Source organism: Kogia breviceps, chromosome 5 (genome assembly GCF_026419965.1).
Source record: "Kogia breviceps isolate mKogBre1 chromosome 5, mKogBre1 haplotype 1, whole genome shotgun sequence".
NCBI classification, from domain to species: domain Eukaryota; kingdom Metazoa; phylum Chordata; class Mammalia; order Artiodactyla; family Physeteridae; genus Kogia; species Kogia breviceps.
The window spans coordinates 148069392-148090724 of NC_081314.1; the positions used below are offsets into that span (position 1 = coordinate 148069392).

At 56.0% G+C, this 21333-nt stretch overlaps 1 protein-coding gene across 2 annotated transcripts; it reads left to right on the forward strand.

Moving 5' to 3' along the window:
* The first annotated feature begins 9898 nt into the window (after positions 1–9898).
* Positions 9899–15389, forward strand: LRRC3 (leucine rich repeat containing 3). 2 transcript variants are annotated; one of them, XR_010840945.1, is made up of 3 exons: positions 9899–10050; positions 10851–13286; positions 15156–15389. XR_010840945.1 is itself a non-coding variant. In XM_067035387.1 (2 exons), exon 2 carries the CDS (start codon positions 11012–11014, stop codon positions 11783–11785), a length of 774 nt encoding a protein of 257 aa, XP_066891488.1. In that variant the 5' UTR covers positions 9899–10050; positions 10851–11011; the 3' UTR covers positions 11786–15389. The 2 variants fall into 2 exon arrangements, 1 of the variants encoding a protein (XP_066891488.1); XM_067035387.1 differs by having other exon boundaries at positions 10851–15389.
* The last annotated feature ends 5944 nt before the right edge of the window (positions 15390–21333 follow it).

Sequence of the window (21333 nt, forward strand, 5' to 3'; positions counted from 1 at the left end):
CTGGTGAGGGCTCTCCCCTGCTTGGCCACAGCCACCTTGAACTGTGTCCTCAGGTGGCCTTTCCTTGGAGTGTGCAGGAGGGGCGGGCTCTGGTTCTTCTCTTACAGGGGCACTAATTCTATAAAGTCAGGGCCCCACCCTTATGACCTCATTTAACCCTACTTCCTTAGAGGTCCTCCCTCCAAATACAGTCACACTGGGGATTATGGCTTGTAAGAATTTGGGGGAGGGACACAAACATTTAGTCCCCCCACACACACACACACGCACGCGCACGTGCACAGACTGAGCTCTGTGGAAGCAACGGAACCAGCAAATGTAGGGCCAAGTCCTGCCATTGTTGGGGCATAATATAAAAAGAAAATTTAATGATAGCTTCTTGTTGAAACCCCAGCTGGTCTCCCTGGGAGCCAGCAGAAGAACAAACGCAGAGAATCCAAGTGCAGCTCAGGTCTCCTCTTGCTCATGAGGAAGAAATAGATGCTGACCGGGCAGAGCGCTGGGAGAGAAACGCAGGCGGTGAGACCTGTAAGTGTATCACAGGCCCAGGGTGACCTCCAGAGGATAGAAAGAGAGGAATAATGTCAAACCACTGGAGGAAACAAAAGGAACGACCAAATCAAGGAAAGAAAAAATATCGGCAGAAGATGGTTCACATGAAATAAAATGGCAGGAAGCAGTCAAAACGTGTCAGCAATTATGGCACACACAAACTGTGAGTCATATTGGGATAAAAAATAAATTAACAAAAAATTTCTCTTCTTTTCTATATGTTTTTCTCTATCACCCAAAAGAGACATGTACTAGATGACAACACAAGGGAGGCATCCTAGCAAACACTCTCAAAAGGAAAACTGGGGAGACAGGTCCAGCAGAGGACAGAACCCAAGGCTCGAGTTTGTCCTTTTAAGGACAAAGGGGAATATTTGAGTGGGAAAAGGTATAAGTCCTTTAAGAAGGTAGCACATCTGTGAACTGCTATCCACCTAGAACAATACCTTTTGAAATATATAATGCAAAATTGATACAAATTCACGGAGAAATGGGCAAATTCACAGTAACGTTTGAGACTTTTCTCTCGAGGAAATCAAGGAATCAAGGAGCAAAAGAAAAATAGGGCGGAATTTGAATAACGCAGTCAACAGGATTGAGGTCATTCGGTGTGGTGTGTGTGTGCGTGTTTACCTACATGTTATGCGTGTGTGTATTTATCTATAAATACATATTATATATTATACATATATATTATGCATAATTTGCACATACATGTGTTCATAGGTAAGTCATGTGTAATATGTTTCTTTAGGTACAATATGTGTAATATATATATGTCTATTTGTAGAGTAAGTGATGTGTAATATGCACATATATGTACACACAGTCTGTGGCGTGCGTGTGATCCTGTACCCACCACCACCACAACACGGCCCAGAGGAGACACGTGGTTCTCAGACACGGAACGTTCACAGAAGTGGGTGTGCATCACACCCAGCAAGTGTGTGGCTCTCAGCAAGTCTCCAAGGGAGCTCCATCACCGAGGCCCCGCTCGGCTCACAGCTTCCGAAGCGTGATGTTAGAACGCAGCCGTGCCCCAGAAGAGGACGGAAGATGCGTCAGTGGTTCCAGGTGCCTTCACGGGACGTGACTGACCAGCCCCCTGGCCACTGGAAGGGAGCCGAGGCGGCGTCGGGCGCGGGACGCTGCGGCGCCCCACCCTCCGCCCTCCCTGGTGGGGGGCTCCCGTCCGCACTCTGGAGCCTCCAGTTTCAGGGCAGGAGGACCAATGGGGAGCGACGGCGTCTCTGTGGGGAGAGCGGTCGCTGTCCCCGAGCCTCCGGTCGGCACTAGGTCCAGGGCCACCCCCGCTGCTCGGGATTTGGGGCAAGTGAGGCCTGCGGGCTGGGCGCTGCGCGTGCCTCCATGCCCTCCACCTCCCGCCCGAGACCCGCACCCCGCTGGGGAGAGCGGCCAGATGAGACGACAGCGAGAGGGTCCCGGGCCACGGCCCCAGGCTCTGGCTGAAAGTCTCAGGAAGGAGCAGCTAAGACCCTAAATGCACTTATTTGAAAATGAAACAAATGAAAGTGAATTATCTGAGGTTACGACTCAAGAAGCTCAAAAAATAGCTACAGCATCAACCTAGGGGCTCAGGCAGGGACCAAGTCAGAATTCAATGAGAGAGGGAAAAATTAAGAATTGGCGTGTTGAGTATATTCAGAACTCGGCTCTTGGAAAAGGGCAAGAAAATGGACAAAACTGGGAGACGAGGAAGAGTGAGAGAGCGGGGAGGGGGGCTGTGTGCCGGGGCGAGGGGCGAGGGAGACGGGCCTGGAAAACCCAGAACTACTAGATAAGGTGCAGGTGGCCTCCACTTCCCCGGGGACCGGGCCACCCTCTGCTCCCACACTGAATCCTGGTGGCGGCCCAGATCGTGAGGCCCTTTGGTCCCGAGGGGCTTCGGGAAGGGCGCGGGGGGCTGGGCCCTAGCTGCTCAGGCCCAGTGCTCGGGAAGCCCTCGAGGGGAACCAACGTCGGGGCTTTTCGATCCAGGGATTCGGGGAGCCGTCGGAGGAGGCCGAGTCTGGCCCAAGCTGCTGAGGGTAACGCTGCCCGAGGCAACCCATCCATCCCGGCTCTTTGGCGAGCTCAGGCCCTGCTTTCGTGGTGCCGGGCAGCGGGCGGGCTCTGTCAGGTGCCCCGGGTCCAGCCCCTACCCACGAGCTGGCTGCAGTCAGCAGAGCCTGGCCGGCCTGGGGCTCTGTCTGAGGGGCCCCATGGCTGCACGAGGGCAGGAGGCGGGGCCGTCTGGGGCCAGCGTGAGGCTGGGGCGGCTGAGGGCCACGCTGGTGACTGGCCGGGCAGGTGGGGGAACAGGGCGGTGAGCTCACGGCTAGACGGCCGGCCACGCTGCAGGGAGGGGCCAGTCCCGGGCTTCCGGGAGGTGCCTTTGTGGGCAGGCAAGCTTCCGCCTTGCCAGGACGTTTTATTATCCCCACCGCAGTGGCTGCAGCAGGCTCTGGCCCTCCCCCCTGCCCCCCAGGGAGGTGCACTCAGACCTCGCTAGCAAAACAGCCTGCCTGATGGGAGGCCATGAACCAGCTGGAGGCTTGTGCTTTCTCCCTGGGGTCCGAAGGCCTGGATTGTAGGTGGGTAAATGGGTGAGGTAATCAGCCCGGAGCCCATTCACATCTATAAGGGCCGCTACAGCGGGCAGACCACGCGGCCAGGACGGCATTAGAAGGATTCCGGTATTTCTGAGAGCGGCTCGCCGTCTGGAGTGGGCAGGGAACCAGGCCCTCGCGGGGCCCTGCGGCCTGGAGCTGGCCGGCTGCCAGCCCCTTCTGTGGAGACTCCGACGTCATCCCCTAGTGAGGCCACGGACCAGTGAGGACCGGGAGGGCAACACGGCACCCTGAATGGACCCCTCCACCCACCCATCCATCATTCTATTCAGCACCTACACGCGTAACCAACTGTGGACACACACGTGGCCAGCACACCATTGTTTTCTTTTATTGAGGAGTTACACGCCCTCGGTCGCCCGCCCACTTCTGGAGCGCGAGCAGCTTGGTGGATTTTTTTACTTGCATTGACGACCGGCGCCCAGGTCAAGACACAGAACACGCAGCCCCAGAAGGCCCCCCCCCGCCCCTCTTCCCCGTCCCTGCCTCCACGACCTGAACTTGAACTTTCCATAGACAGAAGCCACAGCGTGAACTCTGAGTGTCTGGTCCCTCCCGCCACTGCATAACGTCTGGATTCACCCGCACCCACGCTGTAGTTTTGGGTGGTGGCCACATTCGTGTGTTTAACTTAAATATTTAAAATATTCCATAATTCGGGGCTCGCCTCTTCAATCTACTCTACAATAACATGGCGGCAGCTTCCCGGCTCATCTCATTTTTATCCCTTTAAAAGACTGTTGATGGTAAGAGTTGAGGGGCTCCTACCCACGTGGATGTCCACTGCACGGCCGGGGACGCGCACGCCCTGCAGGACTCCCACCCTACGCGGCAGGTGGTCTGATGTGACCCGACGCAGTCTGTGATGAGAAGTGACAGCCGACGCCACCCCCTAAAGCGGCCACTGACATAGCAGGGAAGAGTCCCAGCTAGGAGTCAACTAAAGGGAGAAAACGGGCTCACAAAAGACTCGGTCCAGAAGAAGGCAGGAAAAGAGGAAAAGGAAACAGAGCGGAGGGACAAATGGGGCGGAAGCAGAGGACATAGGGGAGCTCACCCTGTGGGTGTGGGTTACCGAGCCATCACCTGCACCACCAGCCTTATTGTGCGCCCCGTTTCCCCGCTGTGCCCAGGTATATCCCAGGAGCCCACATCCCATTTCGTTGGCATTTCCTGTCTTTTATGATCTCTCCATTTTGGAAGCGTCCTGATCGGTCACTTTGTAAAAAGTGCCTTTCGATTTGGGTATGTCTGACGTGTTCCCACGATTGGAAAGAGACTGTGTGTTTCCGGCAAGAATACCATGGCGGTGATGCCGTGTCTTTCTCAGTCCGTCGTATCAGGGGCTACATGATGTCAGTCTGTCTTATTACTGATGCTATGAACCCTGGTCACATATGTAAGGTAGTTTCTGCTGGGTTTATTCGCTGTAAAGCTATTCTTTTTCCCTTTGCGGTTAATAAATATATGGAGGATGAAACTTTGGTGCTATGGAAATCCTGAAGGAAACTAAATATAACGACATAGGAGGGGGGAGGGATAAATTGGGAGATTGGGACTGACTACTGTATATAAAACAGGTAACTAATAACTAATGAGAACCTGCTCTGGGCTTCCCTGGTGGCGCAGTGGTTGAGAATCCACCTGCTAATGCAGGGGACACGGGTTCGAGCCCTGGTCTGGGAAGATCCCACGTGCCGCGGAGCGGCTGGGCCCGTGAGCCATGGCCGCTGAGCCTACGCGTCTGGAGCCTGTGCTCCGCAACAAGAGAGGCCGTGATAGTGAGAGGTCCGTGCACTGCGATGAAGAGTGGCCCCCGCTTGCCACAACTAGAGAAAGCCCTCGCACAGAAACGAAGACCCAACATGCCAAAAATAAATAAATAAACAAATGTGGGGTTTAAAAAAAAATAAAAAGGATATTATTTTTTTTAAAAAAAGAAAGAACCTGCTCTATAGCACAGGGAACTCTACTCAATACTCTGTAATGCCCTATATGGGAAAAGATTTGATATGTGTGTATGTATAACTGATTTGCTTTGCTGTACACCTGAAACTAACACAACATTGTAAATCAACTATACTCCAATAAAAATATTTTTTTAAAAGACATAGGAGGTTAAAAGCAAAAGGATGGAGGAAGATATCCCACGCTAGCCCATCAAAACAGAGAGCTGGAGTGGCTATTAGTGTCAGAAAAGTAGAATTCAAGGCAAAGAATCTGGGGGTAAGGAGGCTCTTTTCATAATGATAAAGTGGTTGATTAATCAAGAGGACATACTAATTTGAATATAAGCCTTCAAAATGCGTGAAACAAAAACTGATAGAACTGCAAGGAGTAACAGACAGATCTCAGGAACCTCAACACACCTCTGTCGATAATTAAGTAGCAAGTAGATGGAAAATCAGTAATCATACCATCAGCAGACTTGATTTCATCAATATTTATAGAATATTCCTCTGAGCAATAGAACACATATTTAAGTACACACATAACAATTTTTAACATGGGCCATATTCTGGTCCATAAAATGAGTCTAAATAAGTTTAAAAGGATCTGATGCATACAGTGTATGTTCTCTAACAACAAAGGATTTAAATTAATAATCAGATGCAGAATAATCTATGCAAAATCCTCAAATATCTGGAAATGAAATAACATACTTCTAAACCAATGGGTCAAAAAGAAATCAAAAGGTGTATTTGCAAATATTTCAAACTTAATGAATATGAAAATACAACATAAGAGTTTTGGGGATGCAGCTAGAGCAAGACTTGGAAATTTATATGCCTACACAGGTGTATCTTGTCTTATTGCACTTTGCAGATATTGTGTCTTTTACATATTGAAGGTTTGTGACAACCCTGAGTCGAGCAAGTCTATTGGCACCATTTTTTCCAACAGCATTTGCTCACTTCGTATCTCTCTGTCACACTTTGGTAATTCTTTCAATATTTCAAACTTTTTCATTGTTATTACATCTGTTATGGTGATCAGTGATCAGTAATCTTTGGTGTTACTACTAGGATTCAGATGATGGTTAACTTTTTTTTTAGCAATAAAATATTTTAAAATTAAGGTATATAAATTTTTTTAGACATAATGCTATTGCACACTTCATAGACGACAGTATAGTGTAAACATAAATTTTATATGTACTGGGAAACCAAAAATTTAAGCGACTCGTTTTATCTTGATATTCATTTTATTGCAGTAGTCTGGACCTGAACCTGCAATATCTCCAAGATATACCTATACTAGAGAATAAGAAAGGTCTCAAATCAGTGAGCTCATCTTCCTCCTTAAGATACTAGAAAAAGAAGAGAAAATTAATGTAAGTAAAAGATTAGAGTAGAAGTCAATGGAAAAAAAGAAAAGGAAAAAAATACAGAAATCTATGAAAGTAAGAACTGGTTCTTTGAGATTATCAATAAAATTAATACACTTCCGGGCTTCCCTGGTGGCGCAGTGGCTGGGAGTCCGCCTGCCAATGCAGGGGACACGGGTTTGTGCCCCGGTCCAGGAGGATCCCACATGCCACAGAGCGGCTAGACCCGTGAGCCATGGCCGCTGAGCCTGCGCGTCCGGAGCCTGTGCTCCGCAACGGGAGAGGCCACAGCAGTGAGAGGCCCGCGTACTGAAAAAAAAAAAAAAAATTGATACACACTTCCATACTGACTGGTCAGTAAAAGGAATGAGAGAAGACACAAAGCACCAACATCAGGAATGAAAGAGGTGATATCACTTCATACTCTATATTGAAAGGATGAACAATTTTATGCTGATAAATTCAACAGATTTGATGAAATGAGCAATTCCTTGAGAGATGTAAGCTATAACATTCAGTCAGAGAAAAAAAATAACCTCAGCAACTCTGTATCTATTAAATAATTCCACACATGTAAAAATAAAAATACATCATGAGCCAGTGAGATTTATTCCAAGGACACAAGGTTGATTTAACTAACACTTGAAAGTCAATCAGTATAATCTGTCATATTAATAGACTAATAAAAATATTCTTCATAGATGTAGAAAAAAACATTTGACAAAATCCAACATCCATTCCTGTTAAAAACTCTCAGCAAACTAGTAATTGAAGGAAGCTTTCTTATACTGATAAGGACAGCTACAAAACCCTACAGTCAACATTATTCTTAATGTGAAAGACTGAATGTTTCCCCTTAAGGTCAAAAGGAACAAGGATATCTGCTCTCACTCCTCCTATTCGGTATTGAACTAGGGCTCTAGCCAGCACAGTTAGGTATGAAAATGAAGTAAAAGACATTCAGACTGGGAAGAAAGCAGTAATACTCTTTTTATTTACGGATAACGTGATTGTATATGTAGAAAATCCTAAGGCTTCTATTAACAACTTACTAGAACTAATAAGTGAGTTTAGCAAAGTTCAGATCAGTATATAAAAATCTATTTTATTTCTATATATTAGCATTTAACAAAGATAAATTGAACTTAAAATACCATTTACAATAGCATTAAAAAATCAGAGATAAATCTGACAAAAGATGTGTGAGATCTGTAAACCAAAAACTACAAAACACAAATGAAAGAAATAAAAGAAGCTCTAAATAAATGAGAAGATATACCATGTTCATGGATTGGAATACTCAATATTGTCAAGATGTTAATTCTCTTAAACTGATCTGTAGATTCAATGCAATCCCACACAAAAGCCCACTGGGCCTTTTTGGTTTTGTTTTTAATTTTTGACTGCACCCCGAGGCATGCGGGATCTCAGCTCCCCGACCAGGTATTGAACCCACACCCCCTGCATTGGAAGGCAGAGTCTTAACCAATGGACCACTGGGGAAGTCCCCGCTAGGCTTTTTGGGTAGAAGTTGTCAAGCAGATTCTAAAATTCATGAGGAAATACAAAGAATCTTGGATGACCAGAAGAACTTCATGGAAGGACAAAGTTGGAAGAATCATACCTCACACCGTACACCAAAACTAACTCAAAATGGATAATAGACCCAAACGCAAAATATAAGTGCAATATGTAAGATTTCTTACATATGACACCAGAAGAATGATCCCGAAAAGATAAAACACTGATAAATTGGACTTCATCAAAATTAAAAATTTCTCCTTGAAAAACTTTGAAGAGAATGAAAAGACAATCCACAGAATCAGAGAAAATATCTACATATCACATATCTGATACAAACCACAAAGAATGCTCAAAACTCAAAATAAGAAAACAACTCAATTAAAAGTGGGTAAAAGATTTGAACAGAACACCTCCTTAAAGATAGACAGACAGCAAATAAACAGATGAAAAGACACTTAAATCATGAGTGAAGTATAAATTAAAACCACAATGAGATATACCCTTACACACCTATTAGAATATCTAAAATTAAAAAGAGTGACCATACCAAGTGCTGGTGAAGATGTGGAGCATACAAAGCACAGGGATGTGAAATCGTACAATCACTTTGGCAGTTTCTTAAAAGTTAAACATAAGCTACCATATGATCCAGTCATTCCACTCCTAGATATTTACCTAAGAGAAATAAGAGTATTTGTCCAAGCAAAGATCGTACACAGTTTTCATATGAGCTCTATTTGTAATAGGCAACAACTGGAAACAACCCAAATCTCCATGAGCAGGTGAGTGGATATACAAATGGTGGAACATTCCTGCAATGTCTCATTACTCAGCCTCAAAAGGAATAACCATTGATAAATGCATCAGCACCTGGTGAACCAAAATTAATTATGCGGAATGAGAGAAGCTAGACAAAACGTACACACCCACGATTCCATTTATATAAATTACAGGAAATGCAGACTGATCTAGTGATAGAGCAGATGACTGACTGCCTGCCTGGTGATGGGGATCAGAGGGGATGAATTGCAAACGGGAAACTCTGGGGTATTTACTATCAATGCTTTGAGGTGGTGATGGCTTCAGGGGTTTATACAAATGTCAAAATGCATCCAGTTGGAACATGTGGTTTACTGTATATCAATTACACCACAGTAAAGCTGTTATAAAAACCCTAAGGATGGCTCAATCCCCACATTGCCTACGCGCCTTGGACGCCCATGCTTGGACCCTAAGACGCGAGGTGGAGGAGTGGGGGTGGGGATATGGGGGGGGCGGGAAGAGACCCAGGTGGGCGGAGACCTAACTCCATTAACGTTTTGGCAGCCACTGGCACCATACCTGGGACAGACGCTCTGGGTCTTCGCGACGACCCGAGGATCGCCAACTTCCCCGCCTCCGTCCCCGCCCCCGCTCCCCACATCCTGGGGCCAGAGCCAAGGGCGGGGCTGGACACGGGCAGGGGCGGGGCTCTGGGGTCCCCCACGGCCCCGCCCACAGCCCATGAGACACACTCCTGTCTAAAATCCTGATCCCAGGCCCGCCCCACGCCTTCCCACAAGTTAGGCCCCCAGGCCCCGCCCCGTGTAGCCTCTACGGCCCCGCCCAAGGCCCCGCCCTTCGTCCTCAGGACTCCCTCCCCCGATCGTCCAGGCCCCGCCCCACCCAAGACGCCAACCAGACTTCGCCCTCGCCCCACCCCGCTATCTTTAAGCCCCGCGATGTCCCGGCCGCGTCCTGCCGCACAAGCTCCGCCCATGCCCCGCCCCTAATTCTCAGGCCCTGCTGTCGTTTAGGCCCCGCCCCGCTCCGGACTCCGCCCCGCCCCCCACAGCTCCTCCCCAGACTCCGCCCAGCCCCCCGCCCCGGGAGCGCAGGCCGATCCGCGTGTGTACCCAGCGGCCGCGGACTTGGGCGTAGGCCTCCGGGTCGCCGCCGCCCTCCGGCGTGGCGCCGGCTCGGACTCGGCGCGGCAGAGAGCCTCATGCACAGCAGTCTCCGGCCGCGGCCGCGCAGGTAAAGCTCCCGCCTCATCCCGGAGCGTGGACACCCCCGCCCCCGTCCATCCCCCACCCGGGAGTCCCGGGGGTCCCTGGGGTCCGGAGCCTGGGGATCCCGAGGTCCGAGGTCTGGCGTCCGCCCGGGGCGCGAGCCCCGCCCGCCCAGGCCCCGCGCGGCCCCGCCACTCCACGCCCAGCGCGGGCCGCGCGCCCAGGGCTTGGCTTTTCTCTTTTCTCGTTTCCCTTTTTCAAACATAATTGAAATAAAAGGCGCCGACCCCGATGCCGGTGCGGGTGGCTGTTCCCATTAGGGCCGACGGAGAAGAGCTTTAATGTTATAATTGTCAAAGGGATTGTCACAATTAGCAAAGCGCTGAGCTTCGGACAGCAGCCTAGCTGCTGAGGGTGCCGGCTTGGTTCCCAGTGGTGGCCGGCGGTCGCCCCTGAAATCCAGTTTCTTCTGAAATCCCCGCAGCCCAGTCTTCCTGCTTTCCAGCCCTGAGTAGCTAGGAGGGGTGGACTCCCATCACCCGGTGCTCTCCCAGCCCCTGACGCCCAAGGTGTGCAGTGGGTGTGTCCAGGGCAGGGTGGCAGGGTTCTGGGTCGGCTTTGCTGGGCACCAACCCCCACCCAGCAGTCAGCACAGCCTTGCTCTTCTGGGTGGCGGTGGGACTCTCCAGCAGTGAGTCACAGAGACCCCCCCCCCCACCGGTCAAGTGTGTCCGTTTGGCTGTGACATCTCCCCCAAAGTCAAAGCGTGCCCCCGGGTCCCTGGCCAGACCACGGCCGGCAATGCTGATTGCTCCTCTCTTTTAGGACCGAAAGAGAACGCCGTTCTTCCCGACGCGTGAGGAAGGAGGGTTTACGTCTGTGTGGGATGGTCCCTTCCACGGCGGCACCGGCACCGGGGAGTGGGGAAGAGTGTAGAGCGCAGCACTGAGTGAGAGCGGTGTGCCGTCCGTCCCCAGGTGGGCAGGATGGGCCCCGCGGGCAAACAGAGCCCGTCCTCCCTGCCGGTCCCCACGGGACGGTCTTGCCTCCTGCTCCTCTTCTGCCTGCGCTTGGGTGCCTCTTGCCCGCAGAGCTGCCAGTGCCCTGACCACGCGGGGGGCGTGGCCGTCCTCTGCAGTGGGAGGGGCCTGCAGGAGGTCCCCAGGGACATCCCCACTGACGCTGTGCTCCTGAAGCTTGACGCCAACAAGATCACCCGCATCCCCAACGGAGCCTTCCAGCACCTGAACCAGCTGAGAGAGCTGGACTTGTCTCAGAACGCCATCGAGACCGTCGGCCCCGCCGCCTTCTCGGGCCTGGCCGGGGGCTTGCGGCTGCTGGACCTGTCTCACAATCGCATCCGCAGGATTCCTCGGGACGCGCTGGGCAAGCTCAGCGCCAAGATACGCCTGTCCCACAACCCCCTGCACTGCGAGTGCGCCCTGCAGGAGGCCCTGTGGGAGCTGAAGCTGGACCCTGACTCGGTGGACGAGATCGCCTGCCACACCTCGGTGCGGGAGGAATACGTGGGGAGGCCGCTGATCCAGGCTCTCGACTCTGGCGTCAGCTTCTGCAGCGTCCGCCACAGGACCACCGATGCGGCCATGCTGGTCACCATGTTCTGCTGGTTCGCCATGGTGATCGCCTACGTCGTGTACTACGTGCGCCAGAACCAGGAGGACGCCAGGAGGCACCTGGAGTACCTGAAGTCCCTGCCCAGCACTCCTGTGTGCAAGGACCCCACCAGCCCTGCGCCCTAGTGCCCGATGGCTCGAGCAGGCCGAGGCCCACCTGTCTCCCGTCACTCTTTTAGCAGATGGTGACTGAGTCCCGCCTCCGATGTTCCCCCAGGGAGGGTGACACAGCTGCTTCTGTCCAGTGCTTCACTCTTGCAGAGCACTTTCCACAGGGCATGGAGCTGCTGCAACACCTTCAGGTCAGGCTCTTCTACCATCAGATCCACTGGCAGATGGGGACGTGGGCTCAGAGAGATGGAAGGTCCCGGACCGGAAGTGATCCAGCTGGGAGGTAAAACCAGGCCGTCCATCCTGATACGTCCCTTCCGCTCTGGGAGCCTGTCCCACGGGGCACCCGTAGGGTGGAGTAGCATTCAGAGAAGAAAGGGTGCGTGCCCACGAGTGAGGCTCCCCGAGGGGGCTGGTTGTAGGCACAGGTCGTCCTACCCCGTGGAACTGGTTTGCCTTTGCTTCCCCAGTGTTTCCTGAACACCTCTGACCACAGGGCTCTTTGCACAGCCCCGCGGTAGAGACCGGATTTTTCTCGGGAGATAAGTGGAACATGGAGCCTTTGAACAACTTTGTTTATTCTCAGAATGTTTGTTAAGAGTAACACTTGTGCCAAAATTTCAGTCCTGTGAGAAGGGAAGAAAAAAAATAACAACCCCAAACCAAAACAATTAAACCATGGAGAGAAAGGTCCACAGTAGCTCATCAGGGCGCCACGTTAGCAGCCAGAGGAGTGTGGCCGTGCCCCGATTCCTGCTCCTCCGGCCGTGCCCCGTCCCGGGGAGCCTGTCATCTCGGGTCGCTCCACGCCTTGCTTTTCTACTCACTAAGCAGCTCCTTTCCAGTGGATGGCAGGACCGACCTCTGATGTTTCAGGGCTGTTCAACAGGTTGCTTCGTTTCCTCCAGCGACAGGGACTCTCAGTGCTTCTTTCCTGCTCAGTTTTCTTACCTAATTCATGTTCAGGGCAGACTTTACCTCCACCTATGTAACCCTGATCTGTCTTTCCAGTTTTATTTTTCACGGTCTTTTTGTATGAGTGTTTATATTTTAAACTACTTCAAATGTTTTGGGGGGAAGCAAGTTAGGGGTGCATTGCTCGTGGATGTAAGGTGTAAAGGACAGATGCTTAGAAGGGTGAATGTACTCGGAAAGTGCCGTGTGACCAGCAGACTAGGAGACACATTTACGCGCTGATGCAGCGCCTCGTGATTTCTCAGTTGTGCGTTAAAAAACAACCAGACACATGCCACTGCCCTCCCACGCCCCAGCGCCGCCCCCTGCGGCCACGGGGGGCACAGCACGTCCAGTGGGAACCGGGGGCTCTGTGCTCTGAGTGCGGGGTGGGCCCTTCTCTGCCCACCGCCCAGACCAGGGTGCAGGGGTGCGGGGCAGGGCTCAGATGATGCCCCGAATGATGTCAGTCCTCAGGAAACCAACGGCCCACCCACCCTTCCAGTGAGGACTGAAAAAAGCCAAGCAACCAGCCTGGGTGCTGGTCCACTCGTGGGAGCAGGTACGTGTGGCCGCCGGCCGACCAGCGGGACACGGGCTCTGTGGGTGAATTGGGTCCCCCTTCCCCATGCATCCCGGGGAGCACACGGTGGGGAGAGGGGTCCTGCCGCACAAGAAGCCATCACCTGGCGGGTTTGCCCGACGGACGTGACCCTGAGCCCCTGGGCCAGGGGAAGAGAGCAGCCTGACGCCTGGATGGAGGTGGGGGCAGATGTCAGGGTCTTGCCGTTGCAGCTCGTGTCCCGTAGGTGCCAGCCAGCCTGGGCACTTCGGGGGGCCCTTTCCTTGCTGCCGGGGAACCTCTTCATTTGCTCTTACACAGAACTAGCCCAGAGCCTGATGCCAGCCAGATGCTCTTCTGGGGGCGCACGGGGAGTGAGTGGGGCTTCTTTCCCCTCGGCCTTCGCTGGTACCCAGCGCCCAGCCAGCCTGCCCCCTGGTGTGGGCCTGCCGGGCTCCTGTTCCGCCCTGCTGGAAAGAGGAAGCGGGCCCAGGAGCCCAGCACACCCGAGGGCCCACTGCCTCTCATCCCAAGTCCAGAGTCAGGGCGCTGCCGGGCCCTCCTGGCCCTTCCGGCCTCCTCGCCCCTCGTGGGGTCTCCCCGGAGAGGATGCCTCCCTCCCAAGACCAGCAGGACCCCAACTCCAGGCCCCGGAAGCTCCTTCCTGCTCCTGGAAGCTCCCAGCCCTGGTGTCTGGGAGCCCAGCCCTCTGCTTGCCCTTTTTCCCCTTCCTCCTTTTCTCTGTCTTCCTCTCCCCTCCCCTAAGGGACTGCTGAAGGCACTGCCCCGCCCGGCCCACCCGGCTCCTTGCTGCCCTGCGTGAGCGCAGACGCCCACCGCCAACCCCGTGGGCCCTCGGGCTGACCCTCCCCCTCCAGCCCAGCACCGACGGGCCTGAGCCGGCATCTGCTGGCTCCTAGTTCTGTGGAGGCCGGGGTCAAGCGGCCCCGTGGAGGGGACCCGTGTTGACAGTGGTGGGGGCACAGCCAAGGGGGTGCCTCAGGCGGGGGTGTGGGCGGCAGCCTTTGTGGGACACGGGTGGCCCCTGGCTGTCATCGCAGCCCAGGTGAGAGGCCTCAGAGAGCTTCACGCGCACAGCCCCCCTTCCGCAAAGCCCCTCCTGCCTGGGGAGGGGGCACTTCACAGGGCCTGGGGGCCAGGGCTCCTTATGGGGCCGAGGGCCGGTGTGAGTGGACCGTCCCGGCGGCCACCCGGCTGGGCCTCTCATCCTTGCCACGGGGCCCGAGGGGAGGGCCGGGGCAGTGCGGGGCTCGTGGGGCCACTCCGGAGCCGGGTCCCCCTGCTCGGCCGCTCTGGGCCGGGGTGAGACTGCTTGCTGCCTTGGTCCCTGGCCTCACCGTGGACGGTCCCCTTGGAAACCAGAGCCCCACCCCTGATCCTGACCCCAGGAGGGGACACCCCGCCTCCCTTCCTCTTCGGACTTTGGGGCCCCCAGACACCCACAATTGCTCCCTTGGGTGGTCCGGCACTGGGGGGGGGGAGCAGGCCCCAGCAGAGCCATCCTGACACACAGAGGCTGGCGGTCCCTCCAGGCCCCTCCTCGAGGGCGGCTGCAAGGCTGAAAGGGGGCCTCGAGGCCGGGGCCGGGAGGGTGCCTGAAACGGGTCCTCTCCGGGAAGGGCCCCGGTGCTGGAACCAGGGACCACCCCCCACCTCGGGGACCCGGTCCCTCAGTCCCCCTGCAGGGAGGCTGGACGACAGTTTTAAATTGGACGTGGGACTGGGGTTAAGCCTGGTTGTGTTTTTCTTAAAGGAAAGTTGCTCCAGGGAGGAGGTGGGGCGGAGGGGAGGGGATAGAGGCGGGGACTGCGCAGCCCTGTGCCCGGTGCAACCCAGCCTCCCTTGCAGCCCCTTGTCCAAGACGCGTTTGCACGAGACTTGGGTCCTGGACCAAGTTCCCTGGGGAGGAGGCTCTGCAGACTGTGGAGGAGATGGAACGTTCTGGACTCGTGGCAGCTCCCCGCCATGGCAGGAGCCTGGGGCGGCTTCTGGAGTCATCTTTCCTGGAGGCTTGGCCCCAAACCCCCTCCTACTGCCTCCCCACCTACCATCTGCGAATCCTCAATAAACCTTTGTGCTTAAGTCTGCGGCGGAGGGGCTCTGTCATCTGTGGCTCTGCGACGCCCTCGGGCCGGACCTGCCCTCGCTGCCCACCCTGCCGTGTTGTGGAGCCGCCACCCCTGCACGCCCACGGCTAAGGGATGGGGCGCAGGGGGTGCTGGGCCCGCCTGGGGTGGCTCTAGCAGGCTCGAGACGGCCGATTGTCAGGCTTAGAGGAATTCTGTGAGTCAGTCGACACCTTGACAGCTTGAAGTTGTCCCTGGGAGAGTCTTTACTTCAAGGCCATCGACAGCGGCTACAGCCGAGACGCCCTCTCCTGCCCCGAGAAAGCTGTTGGCCGTCTGGAGGCTGTTAGCACTGCTGCTGGGGTCCCTCAGGGGCACCGCCTGGCACCCGGTGAGCCAGTGCCGCTTTCTCATCTCCTCCCCCTTCAGGTCCGTTCTGGGGGCAGAGCAGTGGCCCCCGAGGATGTCCAGGTCCTGATCCCGGGAGACTGTGAAGATCGGGACTGGGCCACCAGCCAAGCGATGCAGGAAGGAACGCAGGAAGCGCCTAGAAGCTGGGAGAGGCAGGGAATGGATTCCCTTTGGGAGCCTCTGGAAGGAAACAGCCCTGCACACCTTGGGTGAGACCCATTTCGGACTTCTGACCTCTAGCATTTTAGGAAAATACATTGGTATCGTTTAGGCCGCTACGTGTGCGGTCCTTTATTATGGCAGCTTCAGGGAACTAGGAGTCTCCCCACTTTGGGAGCGGCTGCTGCGCTCAGAGCAGACGTGGCCATCTGAGCTCCGTGGCCGCCCTGCTCGTCCTCACTGAGTCCCAGTTCTTGGGGTCAGTGCGCGCTTAATGCCTTGGCCGAGTGACCCAGAGTGGCCTCAGGAGCTCACTTCCCCTGTTGGCCTTAGTCCCTTCCCCGCGAGGTGGGAGCTGCCCTCCCAGACGAAGGGCCACAGCGCGGGCGCCACAGCAGGGCCGAAACTCCGAGCCCGCCGGCTTCCACGGTCCCCACACACGCACACACCCCACACCTCCAGTGTGCACACACGTGTACCCACGTGCTCACCCAGGCACACCCCCCACGCTCACCAAAACGCACACCCACCCGCCAGGCAAGCCCACGGGCGCACGCGTTCACGCTCACACAGGGCCGTACACTGGACACTTGCCCCCGCCGGCAGACGTGCCCACAAAGTGTGTACACACGCGCGCACACGCGCACATTTCTCCTTTGCCCAGGGGACGTCTGGGGGCCCCGCTCAGCCTCGCCCCCCACAGGCTAGGGAGAGAGGCGAGGCCTTGCCGACCACTAACCGGGGGCCCTGAGGGCAGATGCTGGGGACTCCCCGAGTGCCAGGCTGGGTGCAGGATCTTGAGGAGGCTGCGTGTCAGGAGGGACAGCCCTTCAGGGGCAGCAGCTTGGACCCGGCCTGGAGGAAGGGCCTCTGGGTGGGTGCCCGGGCCCGGAGTTGGTGAGGGTGGGCCGGGGGCGCGGGCTGCACGGGGGGGGGCCCACGGAGGACGTGCTGACGGATGGGGATAAGATCGGGTGCAGCGGCGGCCAAGCTGCACAGCCTTGTAGGAACCGGGCATGGAAATCAGCGCCCAGGCCCCCGGGTGGGCCCGGGGCAGGCTGCCCACCGGGAAAGAGCAGCGGCCGTGATGGCACGTGAACAGCACGTGCCGCTGGGCAGGGCACCCCAGCGGATTCTCACGGGGGCCTGGCTCGGTCGTGAATATTTTTATTTTCAGACAAGAAACCCAAGACTCCGAGGTCCAGGGGTAGAAATGGCAGGTGCAGGAGTTGGCTCGTTACAGGCAGAGTGGGGCTGGAATCTGGGCCCTCCGACACCCAGGCCCGGAAGTCCTCATCTGGGCCCTGGAGTGTTGCCAAAACAAAGAGGCAAGTCCCGGGCTTAGCCCCAGATTGAAGAGGGGCCAGAGCTGGGGGCAGAGCAGAGTCCGGCCTCACGGGTCCCGTTCTGCATGCAGCCGTGCCGGCCAGGGGCGGAGATGCCCTCACTGGGACCCAGGCGCGCCAGGGTCTGCATCTGTAACCATGGCAACAGCACTGGCCAGAAAGAGGGCAGGCGCGTGGTTGACTCAGCTGTCGGAAGCGGCCACACACCCGCCTGGAGTTCTGTGCAAAGCGAGATGGAGAGACAAGCCCACCGGCTGACCTTCCCTCCGCGCCCAACTGCTCCTGGAGAGGAGGGGGCCTCTGAAGGAAGGGCTGCAGAAGCAGCCTGGGAGTAGATGGAGAGTGGCCACCAGGCTAGGACGCTGACACCAGAGCCCATGCTGACAGCTGACCCTTACTTATGAACGGGGAAACTGAGGCACCGAGCGCTGAGAGCACTTGCCCAAGGTCATGCGAGATGCCGCACTCCCAGCTGGGGCGTGACCAGGCGGCCGGGCAGCAGTGGACGGCAGAGAGACGTCCGGCGGCGGCCCACGACGCCCCCGCAGCCGGGCAGCGACCTCAGAGCAGTCAAGATACGGAGAAAATCCCGAAAGAACACATTTGTGGAAACATACGATGACCAGTCGCTGGATTTGGAGTTGTGGCAGGTGTAGCTCTCAGAACAGTCAGGACATTGATGTCACCTGCCCAAAGTCCCTTATCTCATCAAGTCACACCCGACTCCCAGCGCCCAGCCGGCCCGGGGCAGGGACCCCCCCCGGAAGGTTCACCACGGCTCTGCACCCTCCTCCTCCTTCCGCCTGCCCTGCCACACACACGCACTCTCAGACCTTTGGAAGGTCAGCGATGAGGGCCTGGAGGCATCTCTGGGCAGGGTCACCCCTCCGCTGGAATCCTCTGAGGGGCCTGAGGCCTGAGGCGCTTTGCAGAGCGGTCACCCGGGCCCTGACCCAGGTGCCCCGGCACAGTTCCGAGACGCTGCCCCTGCCGGGCCCCCCACGGCGGCCCCTCCGCCTGCACAGGTGAGCTGGAAGCGGCCCCCTTGGGCCGTCCCGTTCCCCAGAGCCCTCGGCACCGCGCTGTCTTGGCTCCGCTGGCATTTCCCCTGTGCCCACCACAGGGCACCAGCCAGGGTGGGCCTTGCTTGGCTGGGAGGACCGGGTCCTGCTGTCTCTCTGGGGGTTGGTTGTCACCTGGGGTTAGTGGTGTCGCCCAGGTTAGGGTCAGCAGGACCCGGTTCCCCTCCAGGCTGCCCTGGGCTTAGCGGCCTGGCGGGGGTCACTGGATCGAGGGCGCGGAGGGGATGCCAGCCCTCCCGTCCTTGCCCCGGGCTGAGAGGTCACCTCGGAGTCAGGGCCCGTCGGTCTGGACATCACGGTAACGAGGACACCAAGACTGAGGGTTTCCAAGCCAGTAACCTGCAAACAGAAGAACTGCTTTGCTCAGTGTTTAACCGTTTAGCAGCCCCAAGAGAAGGAGCCGGGCAGGTCCGGGTCACCGCGGCCGGCCCCGGAGCGCCTGGGCTTGTGACATTCGCTCGATGACCTGTGGGTGCACCTCACCAATTTACTCTGTTTTGCACCCTTTGGCTTCCTCCCGCTGGGAATGTTTGCTCTTGACTGTGTGGGACATGCGGGTGATGCTAGTCAGCTGTCCTCTCTCCATGGAAGTGAGGTAGGACAGGGGGGATCCTTATACACGCTTAATGGTCAACAGAACTCACAAAGTTCTTGTGCTGTTTCTAGTAGTTTCCATCAGCAAAGAGACCGTCCGCAGGGCATCGCACTCTGTCTCCTTTCTCACCTCGTGTCTCTCTGTCCTTTGCTCTCACCGCAGAGGCCAGAACTGCCTGGACTTTGGTGCATAAACAGTGGCGCCATGAGGCCCCTGGGCACACGCCTGATTATCATCTGAGGGCTCGAGTGTCTCACGGTAAATACACTGCTGGCCTCTGGCCTGAGAGCTTCTTTGTCGTTATGGGAACTACAGACGTGGAAGTGGGTCCCAGCTTTGGAGCACAGCTTGGTAGTTTGTTACAAAGCGAAGCCATCACCCACCCTATGACCCCGCGGTCCGGCTCCCGGATATTTACCGGGAGAAGTAAACACACGTGTCCACACGAAATTGTTCAGTGATGTTTACAGCAACCCCACGCGGCAACTATCCAAAGCCCATCAGTAGGAGGAATAATGAGGGATCGACGCGATGGAGCCGCCAAGCGGCCAGCGAGACCCAGCAGGGAAAGCGAGGAGCCCGCAGCGGCAGCAGCTCGGATGGTCAGCAGCACTGAGCCGAGGGAGGGACACAGAGGGCGCTGCGTGGTCCCGCGGAAGGGACTCCCGAGATGGGCAGGACTTCTCGCGACGGAGAGCAGGTCATGGGGGAGGGTTGCCGGACGGAGCACGGGAGACGCTGGGGGCGCAAGCACCCCCAGCCTTGTCGGGGGGACGGCTCCACGGACTGGACAATTGGCGAAACTCAGCGAACAGGACACTTAAGGTCGGTGCGTTTTAAATTAAATTAAATAAATTAAATCAAAGTGAAATTAAGCAAAGATAGGGGTCCTCAACACAATTAAAAATAATATTTGAGGGCTTCCCTGGTGGCGCAGTGGTTGAGAGTCCGCCTGCCGATGCAGGGGACGCGGGTTCGTGCCCCGGTCCGGGAGGATCCCACGTGCGGCGGAGCGGCTGGGCCCGTGAGCCGTGGCCGCTGAGCCTGCGCGTCCGGAGCCTGTGCTCCGCAACGGGAGAGGCCGCAGCAGTGAGAGGCCCGCGTACCGCAAAAAAAAAAAAAAAAAAAAAAAATTTGAGTCATAAAAAGAACCACAGGGCTCTCTGAGACGCCCTTTCCTTTCCTCTGGGTTTGCTCACATGTTCCTGGCATAGCAGACTATTTTAAGGGCTCTCCAATATTGACTGTCTTTCCGTCAGTGATTAAACTACCCTTGGGCACCATGTGTTACAGACAGCTTTGATTTGCTAGCACGTGGTTTAAATCAACGGACCCACAATCAAAAGCAGGACAGGCTCAGCGTTTTCTTTCAGGTGTGATTTTAAGTCCAACTTTGTTCAAGAAAACAGGCGGGCAGGTGAGTGACAGGAATGCGGGGGCTTCTACCGCCCGCCCACGGGTCCAGGAGCTGTGCTGGGACCGCAGCGCACCCACGTCACGGGGAAGAGGGTCCTGGGAGGGTCCGGTAACTTGTCCAAGTTCAAACAGTGAGTGGAAACACCGGGGCAGTGGCCCCTCTCTGCCCGACGGGAAGCTGTGCTCTTCACGGTCCTGCTGGAGCACCGCGTACCTGGGGCACCTGCTCCGTGAGGAACCTGGGAGCCCCTGGGGCGCCTGCCCCGAAGCTCCAGGCGAGGAGCAGCACCGATGAGTTAGCAAACGCGAGCATCTGAACTTCCACGAATGCTGTTTAGTGACGTAAGCAGGTGAGATGAGCACGAAGGGAGCGTTCTGCACGCCGTGGGGTGCAGGCGTGGCAGCCGCCTCTGGCCGTGAGCCGGGCAGACGAAGGCCAGGAGGGCTCAGGCTGAGGAGGAGCGGGCTAGGCGGGGAGCCAGCGGCGGTCTTGCAGAGCCTGGAGGTCCCCGTGGGCAATCTGGGGTCTCGCTACTTGACGGTTTAGGTGTGGCCGGGACTGTGTGGTCACGTGTGTGTCCCCAGGCCCGGCCGGGCCGCTGGCACATAGCGGGCACCCAGAGTGTGAGCGGACACCTATGGCCACCCAGACCATCGGGCAGACTCAGGGGAACGGCCCGAGACACAGCCCCCGGCTGGAAGGGACCAGAAGACGTGCGCACACGTGTGCGTGCGTGTGTAGGAGTTTGTGAGTGTGTGAGTATGTGGGGGGGATGTGTGCACGTGTGTGTGTGTGTGTGAGTGAGTGTGCCAGAGGGTAGGGCTGGATGCTGGTGGCGAGGTTAAGGGGTGCCTACAGGAAAAGTCCAGCAACCCCCAAGGCCAGGAGCTGTGACCACAGTGAAAAGGAGATAATTTTGCCAGCAACACGGCACTGACACACCTGGCAGA

Excerpts from the sequence above, each read along its gene's own strand:
- LRRC3 (XM_067035387.1), top strand. The coding sequence starts at position 11,012 with ATGGGCCCCGCGGGCAAACAGAGCCCGTCCTCCCTGCCGGTCCCCACG.